This window comes from Triturus cristatus, chromosome 12 (assembly GCF_964204655.1).
Source record: "Triturus cristatus chromosome 12, aTriCri1.1, whole genome shotgun sequence".
NCBI classification, from domain to species: domain Eukaryota; kingdom Metazoa; phylum Chordata; class Amphibia; order Caudata; family Salamandridae; genus Triturus; species Triturus cristatus.
The window spans coordinates 13,687,740-13,711,465 of NC_140595.1; the positions used below are offsets into that span (position 1 = coordinate 13,687,740).

Genomic DNA, 23,726 nt, shown 5'->3' on the forward strand with positions numbered 1-23,726 from the left:
AGTTGGGGGTATGTGAGTTCATGCAGCCGTTAGTTGGGGGATGTAAGTTCATGCAGCAGTTGGGGATTGTTAGTTCACGCAGCCGTTAGTCGGGGTTTGACAGTTCATGCAGCCCCTAGGTGGGGTATGTGAGAGGGCAGTCATTAGTTAAAGGTATGTGAGTTCATGCAGCCTTTAATTGGGGTATGTGAGATCATACAGTTATTAGTTGGGGGTATGTAAGTTGATGCAGTTATTAGTTGGGGGTATGTGAGTTCATGCCGTTACTGGCCGGGGGTATGTAAGTTCATGCAGTCGTTAGTTGGGGGATTGTTAGCTCACACAGCCGTTAGTCGGGGTTTGGCAGTTCATGCAGCCCCTAGTTGGGGTATGTGAGAGTGCAGTCATTAGATGGAGGTATGTGAGTCCATGCAGCCTTTAGTTGGGGTATGTGAGTTCATGCAGTTATTAGTTGGGGGTAAGTGAGATCATGCAGTTATTAGTTGTATCTCATGCAGTTATTAGTTGGGGGTATGTGAGTTCATGCAGCCGTTAGTTGGGGGATGTAAGTTTATGCAGCAGTTGGGGAATGTAAGTTCATGCAGCCGTTAGTTGGGGGTATGTGAGATCATGCAGTTATTAGTTGTATCTCATGCAGTTATTAGTTGGTGGTATGTGAGATCATGCAGTTATTAGTTGCATCTCATGCAGTTATTAGTTGGGGGTATGTGTGATCATGCAGTTATTAGTTGGGGGTATGTGAGTTCATGCAGTTATTAGTTGGGGGTATGTGAGATCATGCAGTTATTAGTTGTATCTCATGCAGTTATTAGTTGGGGTATGTGAGTTCATGCAGCCGTTAGTTGGGGTATGTGAGTTCATGCAGTTATTAGTTGGGGGTATGTGAGTTCATGCAGTTATTAGTTGGGGGTATGTACGTTCGTGCAGCCGTTAGTTGGGGTATGTGAGTTCATGCAGTTATTAGTTGGGGGTATGTGAGTTCATGCAGTTATTAGTTGGGGGTATGTACGTTCGTGCAGCCGTTAGTTGGGGTATGTGAGTTCATGCAGTTATTAGTTGGGGGTATGTGAGTTCATGCAGTTATTAGTTGGGGGTATGTGAGTTCATGCAGTTATTAGTTGGGGGTATGTGAGTTCATGCAGCCGTTAGTTGGGGGTATGTGAGTTCATGCAGTTATTAGTTGGGGGTATGTACGTTCGTGCAGCCGTTAGTTGGGGGTGAGTTCATGCAGTCATTCAGTGGGGGTATTTGAGTTCATGTGGGCATTGGCTGGGGGTATGTGAGCGTGCGGTTATTAGTAGGGCATAACTTGCAGCTTTCGAAGCTACTGCAATGTTTTGAATTCTTATATTTTCTTTATTTATACCCGTTGGCGCGTGGCTCCTCTAGCCAAGTGGATCTGTTACGATTAAAATCCAGGAGGGATCAAAACAGGAGAAAGGACGGGCCGAGTTTCATCCCTCCCAAGTGTGTAAGAATCAACACTGTCCGCCAGGAGGCAGCACAGGAAGAGGTGGACTGTCTGGACAGTGGGGGGCATCACTGTCTCTTCTCTATCATCCCTTTGAGCTGTGGGTACATTTGTAAATGAATGTTCTCAAGAAACAAGCGTTATGATCTTACTAGAATGGATGTCTTCCTACGTAAAAAAGTGGTCTTTTCAAAAGTGGTGTGGGGTGTATCAATCGCTGCCCCAAGGATCTGCTAAGACACGAACACAGGAAGATTTCAGTGTTGCAAACGCTGAGTTAGTGGATGAAATGCGCAAACATGTACACAAACATGTAAACCAGAGACCACAGGCCCGCGAGGTTTACTTCCACAATCCCCCAGACTGGGCCTTTCTTCCTAATTTCCACCGGATGCAGCCAGGCACCGGCTGCCTCTGACCCCCCCTGCCCTGGACCTGCAGGCGACAGATGGCTGCCGGCTCGGCCCCGTCATGCACTGCGGCAAGTAACCAGAGCAGTCCTGATATCCTCATTGTGGAAGGAGCTCCAGCCCCCCCCCCTCCCCCCACACTCACTGCGACTAATGACCGAGGCAGAGCTGCCAGTGCAGGCATGCAATGACTTACCCCTCTGTGGAGCCACCAACCTCCTCCTGCCCCCACTGTCCCTCCCATGGGGACACTAGGGCGCCCGGGCACGTGAGCAGGGCTACGCGCCAGTGTGTCCCTCGCGGTTGCTATGTGTGCCAGGGATGCTTTGTTGGACAGCGGTGACTTCGTAGGTCATCGTACTAGGTTACCCGGATCCCTGTATCCTCTTTCACCGACATCGCTGGGGACATTTCTTCTGGTCTTTCATTCAGGGCTTCGGGTGTCAGCGGGGAGAGGTCTATTGTCACTGCGGGGCTAATGCAAGATCTGTCCTGCTCGTTTGAGGTCCACCAGCCCAAGTGAGCCGTCCAGCGACACATCAGCAAGTTGGTATCTGCACTGAGGGTCGTCTGAGGAGGGAGCTGAGGTTCTTCTGATATTGTCAGCAGACCAAGACTGGTGCTGAGGGCCTCCCACCTTCAGCAGCACCTTGAGAGCAGAGGTGACCGCCTTTCCATGTCCACGCAGGACTGAGGGTGAGGTGGCCTCCTCCCCTCCTTGACACCCACTGACTGGAGATGAAGGTCTCCAGACTGTGGAGGTGAGGCCCTTCTTGACCTCAGAGGCTCGAGGCTTTAGGTCAGGATCTTTCCACATCACAGACCGCCCAACAGCAGAGGTGAGCGCCTCTCACATCGTTGACAGTCAGCCAAGGGCCGACCTTCTGATGGTAGAAGCAGCCCGAGGTGAGGTGCTTCCTGCATCAGAGGTCCAGGAGAAGAGGCGAGGGCCTGTTCACACCGGCTCCCACTGCTCGTAGGAGTTAGGACTTCCCACGTCAGCTGCATCTCAAGGGGTTCTGTGAAGAACATCTGACTTCAGCTGCTACCATCCACCGTCCTGAGGCAGGCATGCACTCCTCCGCTACCATCCACCGTCCTGAGGCGGGCATGCAGTCCTCCGCTACCGTCCACCGTCCAGAGGCGGGCATGCAGTCCTCCACCATGAGCGAAGTTGGTGAGAAGAAAACTCCAATGATTGAAGCCCGCGTGACAGGTATGTACAGTTCATAGTGAAAGATTTGAGTGGCACAACAAAGGGTGGTGGCACTTTGGGTCATTTACATCACCCATACGTGTTCCATTTATCTACACTTTTCCATGTAGTAGACCACTGAACATGTTTTTCTACAGTTTACTTTCACACCCAGCTCCTGGTCACAATGAAAAACCAAACATCTGCCAGACACTGCCAGCATTCCTGGAAAAATAACAGTTCTGCTATTTACAAAGGACTGAAATACTGTCCACTTTATCCATTTAGCATGTTCTTGCTGAAGCGTGTGTCTTGACAGGAGTGTGGTGTTCACCGCTGTATGTAATGCAAGATATTGACATTGAACCTATCGTTCACATGACAGTGCATCGCTGGGCCCCGCGAGTGAGTGACAGCTCTTTAAACCCAAGCTCTTTCTTTCACTCAAGGGACACTGGATATTTACCGAGCTCCTGAAAATGCACATTTTCAACCTCAATTCTCCACTCGTGCCCGTGTTACCTGCACAGCTCCCCTGTACACCCGCAGCACCTGATGTGTCTGTCAATGGAAGGGTCCAACATAGACCGTGGCACAGCCAGTGGGCCATGGGCTCTAGTGCAAGGAAGGACCTGGGCCCCTAGGCCCTACAGCACAAATCAGGGTTCAGTGGGACCCTCAGACCTCTGGCCCCAGTGCTACTGCCCCTGAACACAGATCCAGGAGGGTCTGGTGCATGCCTCATTTTTTGGATCACCACTGGCTTTTGAAGTAACTTTCATTTAGATTAAGTGAAAGTAAATGTATCCTGTGAGGTTATCCTGAAAATCTGGCATGGTCCTTTTCTTTGGGATCACCGTTGGCCACTCCTGAGCTCTAGATTAAGATGACCAAGTGTCCTAGATTTGCAGGGACCGTCCCTTTTTAGGTCTCGGCTAGCGAAGGCTGCGCTTGCGCAGTCTCGCTCGCGAGATATAATGACTTTGAGAAGAGGGGCTTGCACCCGCCCCTCTTCTACCCTGTTCTCCATTGGCTGGCCTAGTAAATGCTGGCCAGCCACTGGAGAAGAGGTCAGTCACTCCGATTATGCCCCGTCCTTTTCGGATCGGGGGCGTGTTTTTTGCGAGAAGTCTCAGGGAGGAGACAACAGCAAAACACGCCCCCAAATCCGAAAAGGACGCTCCCTTTCTCCGAGGCATTTTTGCTCTGCCTCGGAGAAAGGCGGTTGTGTCTTCCGGTGCCCTCGTCGTAGATGTTTAAAGGCTAGTTTTGTTCTATTTTTATTAAATGGCTGGTGGAGGGGAAGCTGAGATCGTGCAGGGGGTGGGAGCGGTGGTGGAGAGAGGTCTCGTTGCTATTCCACCGCATCCGGCCGTTGTTGCGCCCCCCAGCCCTTTCCACATTCTGTCTGTCACAGTCTCCGATTCCCCGGTGGTGCGGGTGGCCTCTCACTTGTTGTAAGGTTGGTATTACTGGTACGATTTGTCCTTTCAAAACCACTATATTTGCATATTTGAGATTTGCGTCACACAACGCAAAAAGGGGGTGGAGGTGCCAATTTAAAAAATGCGCTGAAAATAAAATATTAATAAATAAATTGAATTATTTCCTGGCAACAATAGAGTGCGGAGCCTCTACAGGAATGAAGACGAATGCGCATTTGTGGTTGAAAGTGACTTAGTTTTGATCGTATTGTTGTTTGTTATGACCGAGGGAGGCGTCGCACTGGGGAGCTGCATCTTGTGGCGCTCGGGTGTTTACTCTACCCTCGCCCTGCAGCTTAGGCGGCGACAGCTCCTCCTTCCTGGGCAGGGCACCTCGGGGAGCTGCTGCTTTCACTTTCGGTTCGGAGTTTCGCTCTCTTGACCCGCTCCTGTTTCCGTGCGCTTTGACCTCGAGCACAGCGCTGCGGGGGGCTGGAGGTGGCGTCGAGGCGCTGAGGGGGTGCCTTGTGGCGGTCCTTCGGATTTGTTTAGGGTTGTTTTTCGTTGATCTGTTCGTATTACCGGGAGGCCATGGCGGAAGGGAATGCTCGTGTCTACGAGGATACCGTCGAGAAGAAAGATGACGGACCCACCTTTGTGTGGTGGAAGCACCTGCAGCCTCTACGCTTCGCCCTCAAACTCTTGGAGGTGGTGAGTATGGAGCCCTAGAGAGGCCCGCCGAGAGGGCGTCGCCGCCAAGAGGGCCACTAGCCCTCGCCGGGGCCGTGCCTAATCTACATCTAAGCGCGCGCCTAGCCTACCCAAGCAAGATCACACCGGGGTGCTCACCTGGTCTGCCCCTAACCACCACCAGCGACCGGGCACAGCTACCCTCCACGAGAGTCCCCATCTATCGACAGGGCCCTTACCCAGCTAGAGTTCAGCTACCCACCCCAAATGCCCTGTATATCTACCGAAAGCCCCCCTGGCAGCATCCCTTTACTTGAACCCTCTGCCCCATGCCCCTTACTCTCACTGTAGCAATCCAGACCCGCGCCGCCCTCCGCGAACGGCCCCATCTCACCCACTCGCTTCAAGACATATACCCTCTGAGCCTTGGGCCGACCCACTCCACCCACAGGCGAGACCAAAGCACGGGGAAGGAGGGGAGTACGACACTTCACACGCAGGAGAAATATAAAAGAGCAAGTGCTGCTCACTTTATATCCCTGTTAAATGTGACTCGCATGCAAACACTGGTTTGCAGCAATTATGTTTCGGGCGATAGGAAGTGAAAGCCAGGCATATTGGCTTTGCCAGTGCTTGGTAGTTGTGTTGTGGCTTTGTTTCCTTCAGCATTGACAGGGCCGGCTTTAGCGCTGCTGGCGCCCGATGCGACAATCTTTTTTTACGCCCCCCCCCCTCCTCCCCCCCGTTACCGCCTCCTCAGATTCCCTCACTAACACATGGCAAAAGGGCCTCTCATCTCTCCATAGCCTAATTCTCGCATACATGTCATTTGTTTTAAAACGCTGCCTTTACTAATCCACTCAGGTCAAGTCATTGTCAAGCCAAGGGTGGCCGCAGTGACTCCGGTGAGTGTTTGTGTGTGTGTTTTGTAAGAGATGGAAAGGGGTGGAGGCGGTAGGGGGGTATTAGTAGCAAAGTACAGGACCCTTATCTGTGCGCTGGTCCTCAGCCCTCAAAATGCCCCAGTATGAATCAAGGTCTTCGAATAATTTCGAGGAGGCCAACCTAAGTAACATTTTGATTGCCCTTCACCAACTTTTGATGGGGATGGAGGGTAATTTGCACTACGCAAGTTCTAGCTACACACTGTTTGTACGCATGATTTTTGCTCTGGAAAACAAATGTGCAGGGCACCAGAGACACGTCCACAGGTCCACATCTCACCTTTCAGCTACCTGGTGGGGTAGGAGGAGGTAGTTGCATCTCCCCGAGGATATGGCAGCAACTGATTATTGGTTTTAAAATATTTCTACAACAAAATGATGATTTTTGTGGCAGTTGTGCGACATGTTTGAAAGCCATAGCCGATAAGCACAGATAGCTCCAGCGTGAGGTTGTCACAGCTGCCACGTGCCCCCGTGACTGGCGAGGGGCCTCGATTTGCTGGAGTTTGTCCCTTACGGTTTTCCTTTCAAATGTAGTATGTGGGCATTTGCTCAAAATCCTGGGTGGGCTTGGTCACTGCTGCTAAAGGTGACTGATGGTCGCGATCCGAAACAACTAAGATGTGTCAAACAAGCATTTACAATGCAACGGTCTCGGCATTGTTAAAGTTAGAGCTATTGGCATTGCTCATGACATTATTTTTGGGGTTTTTTGTTTTTAAAACATGTCGAGAAACGGCATTGTTATTTACAATGTCAATAGCTTAATCAGTGTGTGTGTAGGTGGCTCTGTGTGTGGGTGCAAATGCAATAGGCCTCGCATTTGAGAGTGATTAAGCTATTGACATTGTAAATAACAATGCCGTTTCTTTAAATGTTTGAAAATCCAAAACATAAACAAAAATAATGTCATGAGCAATGCCAATAGCTCTAACTTGCCGAGACCATTGCATTGTAAATGCTTGTTTCACCATCTGTCCCAGTAATTTTCCATAAATTTAGCACACGCGTGGGTTTTCATTACAGGTGGGTGAGCCACTGAAAGCTCGAGCCAGGCTAGCGTCAGATGCCTGGCTCAGCTAGAAGTACACGTGGACCCTCGAGCTGACGATGAGCCTAACTTTAATGCTCTAACCTCATGCCAAGAACTAAAGACAAAGCATTAACCTTTGATGTAAAAGAAAGAAGAGAAAAAGACACTCATCTGGTGGCTGAATTGCACAGCATGAAATCAGAAATCTTGGGATCAGTCCTGCCTTTACCATTTGACCAAAATGTGTGATCCTGGGCAAATATCTTTCTTGTGTTTGATTTAATAGACGATACGTTGCTACATGTAGTAAAATAATCTAGTTCACATAGAGGGTGCATTTCGCGCCCGCCTTGCCTCTTCACTGACAGCATTGTTGTTAGTGAATGTTACTAAATGCATGTTTACAATGTGTAACGTGTAATAAATGCTAGTCAATGCCAGGATATAATCCGATGTACCAAGGAGAAACCTTTCGTATGTTGAAGAGATATACTTTTTTGAGTTTTGAAGAGGCTTCAACATATCTTCACACGGTGTTTGTGGCACACATGACATGCCAAGCACTGTGGTGGCTTGGCTCATGCCCTGGCTTTGAGAGCAGACCAGACCCTTGATTAGACTGTACCTCAGCACTCCCTGGTAACCACCACTAGTTGTCATAGACACGCGACTAACCAAAGCAGCAGGTAAGACTTCAAGTATTTCAGTGAAGAATCAGTTAGCAGCCACTAGCAGTAAGTACACGAATTACCAGACATGCGACTGAGGGTAAAAGGTGCAGTTACCTGGAGCCTCAGTGTATTTTCTAAGTTGGAGACTGAAGCCAATTAAGTCATTTCGTCCCCCTTGGTCGATGCAGAATTGCAGTCCTACTTCCATGCCTTTAGAAGGTTCAGGTTTTTGGGTTTCAAAATATGATCATCGTTCTCCAGATTGACGCACATGTCCCTTTGACCCATCCTATGAGTCGCAGTCTATACATTGATGCACCTGCCCCTGTTACCTGCACAGCCCCCTCTCACACCTAACATGCTTGTTGATGTCAGTCTATCGATTGATGCACCTGTCTCTGTTAACCGCACATTCCCCTCTCTCAAACACCTAATGTCCTGGTAATGTCAGTCTATTGATTGCTGCACCTGTCCCTGTTACCTGCACAGCCCATCTCACACCTGATGTCTCTGGTAATGTCAGTCTCACCTGTCTCTTTGACCTGCACAGCCCCCTCTCACACCTGATGTCCTGGTAATGTCAGTCTATAGATTGATGCACCTGCCGATGTTACCTGCACAGCCCCTCTCACACCTGATGTCTCTGGTAATGTCAGTCGCACCTGTCTCTTTGACCTGCACAGCCCCCTCTCACACTAGATGTCCTGGTAATGTCAGTCTATAGATTGATGTACCTGTCCCTGTTACCTGCACAGCCCCTCTCACACCTGATGTCCCTGGTAACATCAGTCTATAGATTGACGCACCTGTCCCTGTTACCTGCACAGCCCCCTCTCACACCTGATGTCTCTGGTAATGTTAGTCTTTAGATTGATGCACCTGTCCCTGTTACCTGCACAGCCCCTCTCACACCTGATGTCCTGGTAATGTCAGTCTATAGATTGATGCACCTGCCCCTGTTACCTGCACATTCCCCTCTCTCTAACACCTAATGTCCTGGTAATGTCAGTCTATTGATTGCTGCACCTGTCCCTGTTACCTTCACAGCCCATCTCACACCTGATGTCTCTGGTAATGTCAGTCGCACCTGTCTCTTTGACCTGCACAGCCCCCTCTCACACCTGATGTCCTGGTAATGTCAATCTATTGAATGATGCACCAGTCCCTGTTACCTGCACAGCACCCTCTCACACCTGATATCCTGGTAATGTCAGTCTATAGATTGATGCACCTGCCCCTGTTACCTGCTCAGCACCCTCTCACACCTGATGTCCTGGTAATGTCAGTCTATAGATTGATGAACCTGCCCATGTTACTTGCACAGCCCATCTCACACCTGATGTCTCTGGTAATGTCAGTCGCACCTGTCTCTTTGACCTGCACAGCCCCCTCTCACACCTGATGTCCTGGTAATGTCAGTCCATAGATTGATGCACCTGTCCCTGTTACCCGCACATTCCCCTCTCTCTCACACCTAATGTCCTGGTAATGTCAGTCTATAGATTGCTGCACCCGTCCCTGTTACCCGCACAGCCCCCTGTCACTCACGTACATCATATCTAGACACTGTGCCTCTGCATACATCACCTCTGAATTCACAGGACGGTAGATATTTAAGAATATCTACTACTGACTTTCATGAAACATGGGATGGGTGATTATATATAGAGGTTTATTCAATGGTTTTCTTTGTACAAATATTTATGTTATATGCCTTTTTGCAGCCCTGGTGAAGTCCTGTGTAAAGGACGAAACGCGTTGGCTGGGCTGACAATGTGTGTAAAATATGCCGTGAAGAAGAATGGCGAGTAAAAAGGACTATAAATGAATTGGTCTTCCTGGAGGAGTTAACATACTGGACATAGCTAATATGTATAAGTTATTGATATACCTCCAACTACTGAAACCATGTTGGATGTAGTGATTGAGACACTAAACATATTTTTGAGTGATCCTCCCACATACATTAGTTCATAACATAAAGTGATGTAATACCAGAAGCTCAGGACAACTTTGCTTGTATCTCCTAATGTTTGTTTGGAAAATGACAAAATGTGGATATTGCATATCTTTCTAGAGCCTCATGGCCACTTTCTGTATTCAATTCCTTGTTTTTTTCTGACTGTGTGTTTATTTTATGCAGGTCCTGGGCCAGGCCGATACAAGCTGCCCCCTACAGTGGGCTTTATCAACCATGACTACACGCGCTACACTAGCCCCGCATACTCCTTCCATGGCCGTCTCAGTGATGTCAGTAAGTGCGACCAGAGGTTGACGTAAGAAAGCCACATTTTTATGTGAACGAATATGACTCACCAACATTTTTTAAGCGAAGTACAAGTGTAAAGCCCCACCCATGTAAAAAGGGACACATGAATGGTAAGGCCTTGGTTGTATATTGAAATATCGTCTGCAGAAGCGTCGTGCTATAAAAGCATTGTGGCCAAAATACCGAGAAGGTAAGTGCATACAGGTAAGTCTAGGCTACGTCGATATCCTCAGGGGATATACATCTGGAGTTAAGCTTCGGGGATTTGGAAGTACAAACTTGTGGACTCAATGTTAAGGTGCAATGTCTATCACCTGGCATAGCTTCTGAGGGCCCTACTGGCATGTGCTACAATGTGGGCAACGCTCTGTGTTATTCAGAACATGGACATACACAGAGATTCAACTACACAAAAAGACAACCGTGGCGGTTGGGTCTCAGCAGAGCAAGAGTGGCTCCAGGGCAGCACTGAGGACCAGGTGGCCTCAATGACACCTCTATGGAAACAAGTGACCCAACAAACATCTCATGGAGGGATGAGGTATCTGGTGTCCGTGGGAGGGACAGGTTCTCCTTACAGCCTCCATTAGCCCCCAGACAGAGATGTGTGAGTTGTCTGGTTGCGATGGGATTAAAAGACACCTGAGATGTTCCGTTGTGATTGGACACTGACCTCACTGTCCTGTCCAGCTGCTAAGATATTGGCTTAGCTCTGTTTTCAGTAACTGGGCCTCTTCTGAACACCTCTCATCTCTGGAGGATGGCTTACGAGGCGAGTCTTTGTCACCGGGGCCCCCGTGCACTAGTCACAAGCGACCCCTTTATGCACCAATGCACTGTAGTGCAAAAGATTTCGTGGGGGCGAGCAAATATGTCTGCTCTCAGAATGCATTCATCTGATGTACAAGAACCGTGGAAAGAAAAGCTGGTTTCATGGAGTACATGGACTCACATGATACACTTCAAGGGGTTATTCTAAAAGCGTGCCCATAAGAACTCACCTAGTAACATGCAGTGCAGAGAGCTTCTCTCACTAAACCACCTGCTCACTCGTGAACACCATCATTTGACACAAATCCCATAACATGTCTTCCTTTCAACTGTAATATCAGAGTCCGCAAACAAAAATAGCTCTGTTTCGGCTCTGTTCCTGCCTCTGTTCTACCAGTTCTGTAAGTTAATTTTACAGAACTGTCACAGATTATGCTGTACCTGTCAACTGTGAGAAGGAAGCTTGCACTGCTGCTAGAATTCCTGCATCTACATGCATCTAAAAAGGAAGCTTGTGCTGTGGCCTCTGCTGTGCTGTTGTTCTGTGTGTGACTGAAGCTTGCATTGCTGCTGTATGTGTAGATTTTATTCATTGTGTGACAAACACATGCACTATTGAAATCTTTGGTATGTTTTCTAGAGTGTGCAGAATAAACTTGCACTGAGTCTGCTGTCTCTAGATTACATTTTCTGTCTGTGCTGTACTCATTTTCAGTGTGATTGAAGCATGCACTGATGTCTGTGCTGTGCCTACTCTATGTGAGCGAAGCTTGCACTGATGTATGTGCTTTGCCTACTCTGTGTGAGTGAAGCTTGCACAGCTGCTCTCTGCTGTTCCCATTCTGTGACTGATTGAATCTTGCACTGGTGTTTTCTTTACTATATCCATTGTGCGTATAAACAAAGCTTGCAATACTAATCTCTATGTTGTATTTGTTCTGCGAGTGAAGCTTGCACAGCCGCTGTTGGTTGTTCCAATTCTGTGACTGAGTGAATCTTGCACTGGTGTTTTCTTTATTGCATTCATTGTGTGTATAAACACAGCTTGCAATACTATTCTCTGTGTTGTATTTATTCTGTGTAAGTGAAGCTTGCACAGATGCTCTCGGGCTGTACCCATTCTGTGACTGAGTGAATCTTGCACTGGTGTTTTCTTTACTATATCCATTGTGTGAATAAATGAAGCTTGCAATACTGTTCTCTATGTTGTATTTATTCTGTGTGAGTGACGCTTGCACAGCGGCTCTCTGGGCTGTTCCCATGCTGTGACTGAGTGAATCTTGCACTGGTATTTTCTTTACTATATCCATTGTGTGTATAAACAAAGCGTACAATACTGTTCTCTATGTTGTATTTATTCTGTGTGAGTGAAGCTTGCAGTGCTCCTGCTTTGTATGTGTCTTGTTTTGAGTGAATAGTGCACTAATAGCCTTTGTTGTACACGTTTGGTGTGTGTGTGAGAGTGTAATGGGTGGATGAAGCTTGTGCTGTGGTGTCTGGCTATCCTGCACCCGTAATATGTGTGACTGAAGCATGCACTGCTGCTACTGCTGTATCATTCAATGTCTGCATGAAGGTGTCAGTCATTCAAACAATTCAATCTTTATTCGGCGGCACAAGGCATCCATAAAAGCAGCTTGCAGTACATACAAAGTTTAGGCAACATAACATGACATGTGTGTGTATCAGTACAATAAGCAGCACGGTATATTGCTAAAACAACATGGACCTCCGTGCACAGACAGACAGTTTTAAAAAAGACTGTAGGAGAGTAGGATCTGCTTTCATAGTCACCCCCACTTTTTGCTGGTGTCATTATGTTTTTCTGACTAGTCTGACTGGGATCCTGCTAAGCAGTACCCCAGTCTCTGTGCTTCTTCCCTAAATTGGACATGGTGAGTACTTGGGTACCCCCCAGATTGGCTACTGGTGTACCCTAGTAAGTCCCTAGTATATGGTACTAAGGTTCCCAGGCATAGGTACAACAGGGTCTCCCATGTGATGAGGGATGTATTATGCCACCCATGGGAGACCACTCAAACTGTAACTACAGGCCTGCCATTTCAGCCTGTGTAAGCGGATGCGAGCACCACTTACGACTGATATGCGTTTGCTTATATCTGAGGTCACTGCACATAAAACCTATGAGCCACCCCTAAGGCAGGCCTTTCAATCCTGAAGGCAGGGTGCTAAGTTATAAGTGTGAGGGTGCCCCTGCCTGAGCAGGACACCCCTACAACCTTCGGAGTTCATTCTCCCGGGTTGTAAGTGCATCAGCTATTAAGATACATAGAGTGGCCATGTGTCATTACGTGATGGCTATCTCTAAACTGGCTGTAAAGAACCCTGTCGCGTTTGGGTGTGGGAGGTATGATTCCATTCACTGTAAAGCTCTCCCAGGAGGCCCTCAGTGCTCCCGGTACCAGTCTTCTAGACCCAGACAGCAAACTATGGCTGCTGCTGACCAGAGACATAATTCTGCCCTCCTGCGGCTGAGCCAAGCTCGAGCAAGGGAATGCAGGGCAATAGGTTTCCTGCCACAGGGAGGTGTGACCACCTCCCAGACAGGACTTAGTGTATTGGGACAGGGTCGGGGCACTTGCCAGCACCACTAGACTGCTTTGAAGGGCACATTTGGTGTCCTCCTTGCATACTCCAGTTGAAACCGGTTGGCTCCCGCTCTGGCATGAAGCTGGACAAAGGACATGGGAGTATCCTCCCCACTGTCCAGCCCCTCCTCATGGAAGGACCCCTGAATCATCCAAAACGCTTTCCTTAGGGTACTTAAGGGCTTACCTGTGGGTGGGTACCTAGATTTGTTGTGGAACAAGATTCAGATCCAATACCACTTCTACTTGAACCATCTGGGCACTCTGGACCTTGATGGACTTTGCTTTAGGAACTGAGACTGCAACTGGTAAGACTTCTGCTGCTCCTAGTCTCGTCATCCTGCACGTTTTCTGCAACATCTGTGCCTGTGCTCCATGCAGGTTCTTCACAAGGCCAGTGGACATCCAAGACACAAGAAAGGATCTCCCTTGGAGTGAAGGCGTCTCTACCCTGCGTCTGCAGGCACCACAACAAAGCTGACCGGTCTGCTGTTCCTGAGCTCCCACTGACTCTGAAAGGTTCAGCAACACAGATGATGGTTCTGCAACTCCCTTGAGGCCTGCACTGTCTTAACAGCAAGTTTGAAGCCCGTATCCCTCGTCAGAACAGCTGGAACAGAACCCCTGTGCAACGTGTCGACTTGTAGTTGCTAGGGCTTGTTGAATCTCTCCTCCAGAGATCTTCGGGCTCCAAGGAACTCCAGCCTCAAACATCTCCTGCAGCCAAGATCTTTGCCTGCACCACATCCTTTGCACTGTGGACCTTCATTCTTTGGTGAGCTGCTCGAGGTCCTCTTGCGACTCCAGTGCCTTCGGCCCGTGGGTCCTCTTGAGGGTCTTCTTTGGCTCCAGTGGGCGCCCCTGCTTGCTCGGGCCTTCTCTGACTTACCTGCTTGTCGTGAGTCACTTGGGCCTTGCTGGTCCCGACACTGCACCTTCTTCGACAACTATGTTATTTGCCATTGCCAAGGCTTGTTGGTGCCCCTGCCGGACACTGACCCCCTGGCTCTTGACATTCGATGTGTTCTTCTACAGGGTCGCTTGGTCTGCACAGCGGCAACTTCAAGGGCACTGTCTACTCTCCTGCATCCCCGACATCGGTGGGCATTCGTCTTCTGTGCCTCCTGATCAATCCTGGGTGGCATAGACTCTGTCCCCTCTGCTTGCAGGTACCTCTGAACTTGATTCCACCTTTGGATTCCATCGGACTCTTTCACCTTCTTCGCCAGCGGCATCTTCACTGAAGTCCTCCATTGTGGCCTACGGCGGTTACTGATGTCACTTCGCACCTATGCACCCGGCTTCCCTCGTGTAGGTATCCTGGTTCCTGGGGTATCCACCGGTGGGATGGCTCTCCAACCTTCCATCTTCCCTGGAGTTTCTTCAGGGTCCGCTGGGAAGGGCCCTTTTTCTTTAAAACTGCAACTGCAACTTACCTATTGACTTACATTGATCATGCAGTAGTGTTCCCACTCTGCACATGGCCTCAGTAGGGTTCCTAGATACTCACCTTGTGTGGTTCCTTGGGTCCCCAGCTCTTCTATGTCTTCTGGGTCTGTTCTTGACTTAGGTTGTGGTTCGCATTCCACCATTTTAGTATATGGTTTGGTCTCCCCCTGGAGACCACTGTGTATTTGTGCTACTTACAAGTTCTATTTCCAAAGTATTTGTGTGTATTGTGTTTATAGTGAGTGTTTATAATAAATACATATTTTTATAACTACACTGTATGGTTCTTTTTCACTTAATCTATACTATCAGATTGCATTCTGGTAAAACAAGCTGCTTTACACTCCTTGTGGACTAAGCCTGAAGGCTGCTCTCCACAGCTACCACTTAGAGAGCTTTCTAAGGTTGTCTAAGACCACTAAAATCACCCCACAAGGGTTGTCTGGGTTAGTGCAGGGTGCTACACTTTCATAAGTGTGCACCATATACTAAGCCTGCCTCCTACAATGATCCAATGTGCAAAACTAGTTAATAAAAATAAAAATCTAAAAACAGGTCTACATTGGATAATATGAGAAGAATACTTTTTTTAAAAAGGGTTTAAAAATTGGTTAGTATACATGGCATTAAATTTACAAAAAAACTGAAAATGAAGCATAGATTGGGTGGACACGCCATCACAGGGATATACTTTGACTTCAAGATTATGAACAAAGTCTGATGGAAAACATAGCAAGTACGTCATTATATCCGATCTAAAGTGGAAAAGGAAGGAGAGCTCCCAACAGCCACATGCACCTTGAATATAATCAGGGTGCTAACACACAGAGATGATGGAGGGAGCGCTGAAACTTTTCAGACACACCCCCAGTCACTATTAGATCTGGGTTGAATCCATCATTGTTCTTTAGCTCAATTTGCCACCCCAGTGCAGACCCAGCTATATGCAAATCAGTCTTGACCTTTTCCCTCATGGGAACAGTCCAACCCGAACTGCCAAGCCAGGTCCTCCCTGGACTGGAAACAAGCATCCTGGGACAGGTTTCGGGATAACACCCCTCATCAGCCAGGCTAGCTTGAATCCAGTGGCAAAGTGAGCAAGGGACCCACGTCTGGGCATACCCTGTCAAGTTAGGGCAAACAAAGCAAACGCAAGGAGATGATGGACGGAGCGCTGAAACTTTTCAGACACTCACCCGCAGTCGCAGATCTGGGTTGAATCCATCATCGGTCTCTAGCTCACTTCGCCACCCCAGTTCAGACACAGCCATATGCAAATCAGTCTTGACCCTTTTCCTCACGTGAACAGACCAGCCTGATCTGCCAAGCCAGGAGTTCCCTGGACCAGAAACAAACATCCTGGGACCTGTTTCGGGGGTGCTATCAGTTTCTGACGTGTTTAGATAACTAATCACATTTAGTTACCCTGTCAGACTACTTATCCTTTAGGATTCAGCCTGTTTCAAGAATTCACTGGCTACAGTTTTCCTACTCATGCTAGTACTGAGTATAGGATCCCCAAAAATTGAATTGAACCCAACTTTCAAATGCTTGGCTTTCACATACGCGATCCAGGGAATTGACAGACCTCTATCCAGAGATAGTCATTTATATATCTCTAGATAGAGTTGCCTCAGTATTTTGCCAGATAGATAGACACAGTAAAAGAGGCCTTAACATAATCAAATCAGAAATATAGCAGAGTCCGAGATCCTTGTGGCAAATACATTGTAATGCAGAAATAGGGACAGATAAAACCTTTCTACAGAACCTATTCTCTACTGTCTGGATAGCTGAGTAACTGGAGACCCCCCACACCTCTGCCCCGTACATGGTAATTGGCAAGCATTGTGCTTTATATCCGTGTAACAATGGAACTATGGCGCCGCCCGATGGTTGGGGAAGGCTGCTTAACAAACGGTTTGCTGCTGAAAAGTTAGAGGAGCGATGCGCAGTGTTTGCAGAGCATGAACCATGGCTAGAGAAAATAACACCCTGATATGTAAATGTATTAATAATACTTATGCTATGGGTGCCAACTATCATGTTCGAGAGGGTTCTGCTCTAAGGGCCACAGGCCATACTGTGGGATTTGGCAACATTTGTCTGTAAGTCAAGGGAGGCCACATAGTCCACAAATGCGTTAATCAACTGGCGCAGAGCCCTTGGTGTACGTGCCATGAGCACTGCGTCCTCTGCATAAAGTAACGGGGCAGTGGTTTACCTTAATGAGGGGGCACATCAAGAGAATGAAGGTGTCCCTGCTGCTGCAGTGCCTGTTCCATACGTTAGTTCAGCTATGCTCTGCTTGTTTCATATGTGAGTGAAGCTTGCTGTACCGCTGGTTCTTATTCCATTTGTGAGTGACGCTTGCAATGCTGCTACTGGTAGGAAAGTAGGATCTGCTTCTATGGCTACCCCCACTTTTTGGCTGGTGCTAAGCTGTATTTGACTAGTCTGACTGGGATCCTGTTAATCATGACCCCAGTCTCTCTGCTTTCTCCCTAAATTGTTATGTTCAGGACTTAGGTACATCCCAGATTAGATACTGAGGTACCCTTATAAGTCCTTAGCATTTGATACCCATGTACCCAGGGCATAGGTACCCCAGAGGTCCACCATGGGCTGAAGCACGTATTATGCCACCCATGGGAGACCATTCAAACTGTAACTACAGGCCTGCCATTGCAGCCTGTGTATGCTGGTGCTAGCACCACTTACGAAAGATATAGGTTTCCTATATCTAGGGTCACTGCACTTAAAAGTAACTCCTATAGCAGACCTTTACAATCCTGAAGGCAGGGTGCTTGCTTCTAAGTGCGAGTGTCCCCCTGCATGAGCAGGGCACCCCTACAGCCTATGGAGTCCATTCTCCCGAGTTGTAAGTGAAGTAGCCATATACCATATAGAGGGGCATCACGTAATTACGCGATGACCATCTCAAAACTGGCTACAACGAATACTATCATGTTTGGTATCAAATATGTTGGAATCATACCCCCACACCATAAACGGTGTGGAAGGTATGATTCCAAGCACTGGAAGTGCCCTCCGTTAGGCTCTCCATGTTCCCGATACCAGTCTTTTAGACCCGGACAGCACAAAATGGTTGCTGCCGACCAGATACCCGATTCTGCCCTCCTGCTGCTGAGCCAAGCTCAAGCAGGGGAAGGCAGAACAATAGGTATCCTGTTACAGGGAGGTGTGACCACCTCCCAGACAGGATTTAGTGTATTGGGGTGTGGTGAGTGCGCTTGCCAGCGCCACTAAGTCTGCATGAGGGGCACATTTGATGTCCCCATGCATTGTCCAGTTCAAAGCAGTCCTGGGAGATGTTGGCTCCTGCTCTGGCCCAAAACTGGTCAAAGGACGTGGGAGTAACCGTCCCCCTGTCCAGACCCTCCCCTGAGAGGGTGCCCTGAATCGTCCCAACCCTTTCCTTAGGGTACGTAAGAGCTTAACTGTGGGTGGGTCCCTAGATTCGTCGTGGAGCACGATTCAATTCAGACACCACTCCAATCTCTACCGTCTGGGCACTCTGGACTTCCCTGGACTTCGTTTGGGCCTGACTTTGTCTCCCTTCCAGTCTGCTGCATTGTCTGTGCCTGTGCATCATACAGGAACCTTTCAAGGCCTGTGGGCATCCAAGACACTTGAAGGAATCTTCCTTGAAGTGAAGGAATCCCTTCCCTGCATCCACAGGCACCACAACCAAGCTGAGGGGTCTGCTGACCCTGAGCTCCTTCATACTCCGAAAGGTTCAACAACACAGGTGGTGGTTCTCCACAGCTCTTGAGGCCTGCCCTGCCCTCCCACCAAGTTTGAGGTCAGTATCCTTTGTGGGAGCTGCAGGAACCAAACCCCTATGCACAGCATTGACTTGCTGTTGTCAAAGCTTGTTGGCTTCCTTCCATCAAGATCTTCGGGCTCCCTGTAGCCCCAACCTCGAGCATCTCCAGTGAGCAGAATCTTTGTCCACACTGCATCGACTGCATCGTGGCCTGCATCTTTTGGTGAGGTGCTCCAGGTCCTCTTGTGACTCCAGTGCCTACGGCCTGTGGGTCCTGTTGAGGGTCATCTTTGTTTCTGTTGGGCTCCCCTGATTCCCCTGCTTGTGGTGAGTTCCCTGGACCTTGCTGGTCCCAGCATTGCACCTTCTTCGACATCCATGTTGTTTGCATTTGCCAAGGCTTGTTGGTGCTTCCCACGGACACTGACCCTCAGCTCTCGACATCCAATGTGGTAAAGCTTGTGCACGGCTCCTGGTCTTCCTCAGCACTGCCTGGTCCTCACAGCTGCAGAGTCAAGGTCACCGTCACCTCTCCTGCAACACCCGACATCGGTGGGCATTCGTCGTCCAGGTCACTCCTGAGTGACATAGATTCTGCCCCCTCTGCTTGTAGGTAACTCTCAACTAGAATCCACCTTCGTATTCCACCGGACACTTTCTCCTTCTCCAGCAGCGACATTTTCCTGAAGTCCTCCAATGGAAAAAACGGTGGTTTCTGACACCACTTCGCACCTATACAACCAGCTTCCCTGGTGTAGGTAACGTGGGTACTAGGGTATCCACAGGTGGGGTGTCTCTCCAACCTTCTGTCTTCCACTGGGTTTCTTCAGGGTTCACTGGGAAGGGTCATTTTTCTTTAAAAATCCAACCAGGACTTACACGTTGATTTGTACATAGAACGTGGTCGTGTTCCCACACTGCAAATGATCTCCCAGGGGTTCCTAGTCACTCACCTTGGGTGGTAACTTGGGGCCCGGCACTTCTACGTCCTCTCAACGTTGTCTTGACATGAGTCGTGGTTCTAATACCACTTTCTTATATATATGGTTTGCCACCCCCTCCCGGGGTTCACTGTGTATTCTGTGCTATTTACGTGATTTCTATGCAAAGTATTGTGTGCATTATGCATATCTCCAGGCAGGAGATATCTAAACATGTTAGAGAGTATTATATAATAAATTCATATTTTTATAAATACTTTGTGTGGTGCTTTTTCATTTAATATTACCTATAAGATTGCATTCTGGTAAACCAAGCTGCTTTACACTCCTTCTGGACTAAGCCTGACGGCTGCTCTCCACAGCTACCACGTAGACATCATTCTATGGTTGTCTAATACCTCTTAAAACACCATAAGGGTTGTCTGGACTGGTGCAGGGTGCCCACTTACATAGGGGTACATCATATACCATGCCAGCCTCTCACACCACTGCTGTATCATTCAATGGGTGAATGAAGGTGTCACTGCTGCTACAGTACCTATTCCCTCTGTTAGTTCAGCTCTGCTCTGCTTGTTTCATGTGTGAGTGAAGCTTGCTGTGCTGCTGGTGCTTATCCCATGTGTGAGTGAAGCTTGCTCCTTCTCTACATGTTTTGTGTGCTACGGAATCTTGCACCATTGATCTAATCCTAAGACACAGAGGTACATTCACAAACCCTGCAGTTAGTAAAACATGGATGCACAATTGAAACCAGCCTAGATGTAACTGTGTTCCTCACATTCTGTCCATTTTGCAGTGCTTAATTTGAGCTGATGCTTGCAGGTGGGGCCCAGCAGCACTCATGTTTGGAGACCAGATCCTATTGTTTCTCTTCAGATTTTCACCCAGAGAAAGAGAACAAAAACACACTAAAGGGGAAACGAAGGAGAAAAGGGAAAGCAGAAAAACAGTGACTGAGGGAGAAAGCAGAAATTAAAAAGAGCATACAGGAGAGACATAGAGGTGCAGGGAGTATTTGGTGGTGGATGAAAGAGACGGGAGGTGGAATTAACACTATGCAGCCTTGGAATTTGGCACTTCTGATATTCGTAGTGCCGGACACAAGCTTTTGGGCAAAACTTTGAGCTACGGCACTTATTATTTTACAAATTTAGAATTGCCAAATTGGGTGTCCGCATAGACTTCCTCAGATCTTGTGCAAGTAGGAACGAGTGGAACTATCAGGTGTAGCTTCACTCCCTACATGTTTTTGCCCTTCACCTTGAAGTGGCCCTGTCCTCTTTCACTTGGTGATATTCCATTTCTGGGACAGCCCAAGGGCCTGCTCCCCAGTGCCACAAGTAGGAGCTTCTGACTGTGATTGTCTGAGGAGCTCCCTCACTCTCCTATCTTTATCTATGGGGAGACTTCCCTGAGTAGGGATGGAAAGTTTCCTCATCACGAGATGTCTGCGTATTCAGAGGAGAGGCATCTGAGAGCGAATGTCTTCTAGGCTACTGCTCGTCGGGGCTTCTTCCCGCTGAACCCCCCCCCGGGTGGTGGCTGCGACTTGCCTGCCTCGGCTGGAGTTAGGCTGCTCCTTCCAAGGGCCTTAGATCCCTCAAGGACTCTTGAGAGGCACAAGTGGTGTTCAGCCACACACAATGTGGTGGAACAGGTCTTTGGATGCTTGCATTAGCCACCAAGGCTCCTCCGTGCTGTGCAGCTTACATGACCCCCGCGGACGGCATGGCTTATCTTATACTGCACATACCGGCCATGCCTGCGAGAGCGGTGCTTCAGCTTGGCATCGACCGAGATGGGAGAGGGATGCATGGAGCACACTTGTGGCCAAATGCGTGGAGTTTATAAAGAAAAGAGAAAATCCTTTTACATAGTCCTAAGGGAAGAAGGGGCATATTTACAAGGGCTTTATCTCAGCTTTATTGGCTTACAAAGCCAAAAAAGCGGAGATAAAACCAGCACCCTATTTACAAGAGGGTGCTGACATGCATAATTGCATGTTAGCACCCTTTTTCCCAGCGCCTCCCTTTGCATCTCCAATGAGATGCAAAGTGGGCGTTACTGGGCATACCCCGGATGGACTACCTTGCAAATATCGCTGATGTTTACATTGCGATATTTACAAGGCAGCCCACATGATTTTAGCAGACGTTAGATTTTGGCGAAAACGGCCATTTTCGCCAAAATCTAACGTCTGCTAAAATCCTGACTTATCCATCCCTAACATAGGGGGTGGATTATGCTGATACGACCCTGTGGGTCGTATCAGCAAGGTTAACGCCGTTTTGCAGGGAACATCGCTGGAAAACCAGCGATGTTCCCTGCAAAAGGGCGATAACCTCGCTATCTCTGGAATTTTTATCGCCCTGGAAAAACGCGTTGTTAATAACGCACTACCAGGGCGATAAATTCCAGAGATAGCCTGTGATAATATTATTATCGCTAAACACGGCCAGCGATAATTATCGCTGGCCGTTGATAATATACCCCGTTGTTTCTTCTGTCTGGAAGGCAAGGCGAGTCCCTGCTCTCATCGTGACAAATAAACGCCACAGAGTAAGAACTATGACAAGGAAGACTTGGACTCGGAGTCATGAAGAGTAACGAGAAGTAATGCGCACAATGCAGTCGGGTGGCCGACAAGAGCTTCAGAGAACAGCCTTTGTGGCTCAGGTTTTTCCTGTAGTGATTTCTGGAAGGATGAGCCGCTGCCAGCTGGAGCAGCTCCCGCAGAAAACTGGCTGCGGTACCCCCATGTAGGAGGAGACTGTGGCCAAGAAACAGCTGCGCGGGCCTCCCACCCCCACCGCCACGGAAAGAGGAATGATGCTGTTGCTGATAATGAGTCTAGAACGGGAAACAGCCTTTACAATGAGGTTTTTACCTCACTGTACCTTTACCACACATGTTTTTAGAACTCATATGCTTTTACAACATATGCCTTTATCACACATTTAAGGTAAGTTTGAGGGTGTGAGTGGTCTTCCCCCACAAATACATTGTTAAAATATAAATATATATATATAAACAATGCGTGGTAAAGGCTTTCGTTGTAAAAGCATATGCGATCTAAAAAAATGTGAGGTAAAAAATGCGTGGTAAAGGCATGCAGAGTATGTCCCTGTGTTGTTCCGTCATACAACCGTCTAGAATACAGGCTCTAGAACACAGCTCCACCATCTCACACTCTCCCTGCCCCAGTGACAGATAAAAGCAACTGGAGTCTTGTTGCCAGGCATGTAGCACAGGCCATACCTGTTACTGGTATGTGGTCACAATGCACACCTGTTACTGACATGTAGATACCATGCACACCTGTTACTGGCATGTAGACACCATGCACACCTGTTACTGGCATGTGGTCACAATGCACACCTATTACTGGCATGTAGATACCATGCACACCTGTTACTGGCATGTAGACACCATGCACACCTGTTACTGGCATGTAGACACCATGCACACCTGTTACTGGCATGTGGCACAGGTCATACCTGTTTCTGGCATGTGGACGCCATGCATACCTTTAAATCCTACCCTTCTGGTTAATGTTGCTGGAAATCATTTTCTTTAAATGTCGGCAGGGAGAGCTCAGAGGCCCAATACCATGTTTTTAAATCTCACTTTCAGAGCTTGTAAGGAGTCCCATGTTAGGCATGATTAGCTCATCTGGGCCTGGCCTTAGACTTCTGGTACTTGTTGTCTAGAACGTACAATGGGAAAAGATATCAGTAAGTATTGGAAAGAAAAGAAGAACAAGGGCTCTGGCAGGATTTAAATTGGAGCTTTCGACACTCATTTTTCGAAATGTACCTGTGGGGTAGCAGGGGGGCAACTGCTAAACCCTTGCTTTAAATTATGTGTTACGTTTCTTTAAAATTCCAATTTTTTAACGTTGTGACTGGTCAGAAATATGTTGACATTTCTTATTTAGACACCCATCACTACCAATAATGCACAAGAAATGTTTTGGTGTGGACCCCTCCCATCTGTGGCTAAAACTGAGGGTTTGTTTTAGTGGGGGTGGCACATGTCATTGAGTAGTTACACCACTAG

General features: G+C 48.2%; 1 protein-coding gene across 1 annotated transcript in view; it reads left to right on the forward strand.

The window, feature by feature from the left end:
* Window positions 1-2,923: 2,923 nt before the first annotated feature.
* CIMAP1D (CIMAP1 family member D) overlaps window positions 2,924-23,726 on the forward strand; it is a 29,774-nt gene continuing 8,971 nt past the window's right edge. The window contains exons 1-2 of the mRNA XM_085637677.1: window positions 2,924-3,097; window positions 9,982-10,092. Coding sequence (XP_085493803.1) covers window positions 2,953-3,097; window positions 9,982-10,092 — 256 coding nt within the window. The 5' untranslated portion in view covers window positions 2,924-2,952. The remainder of the gene's footprint in view (window positions 3,098-9,981; window positions 10,093-23,726) is intronic.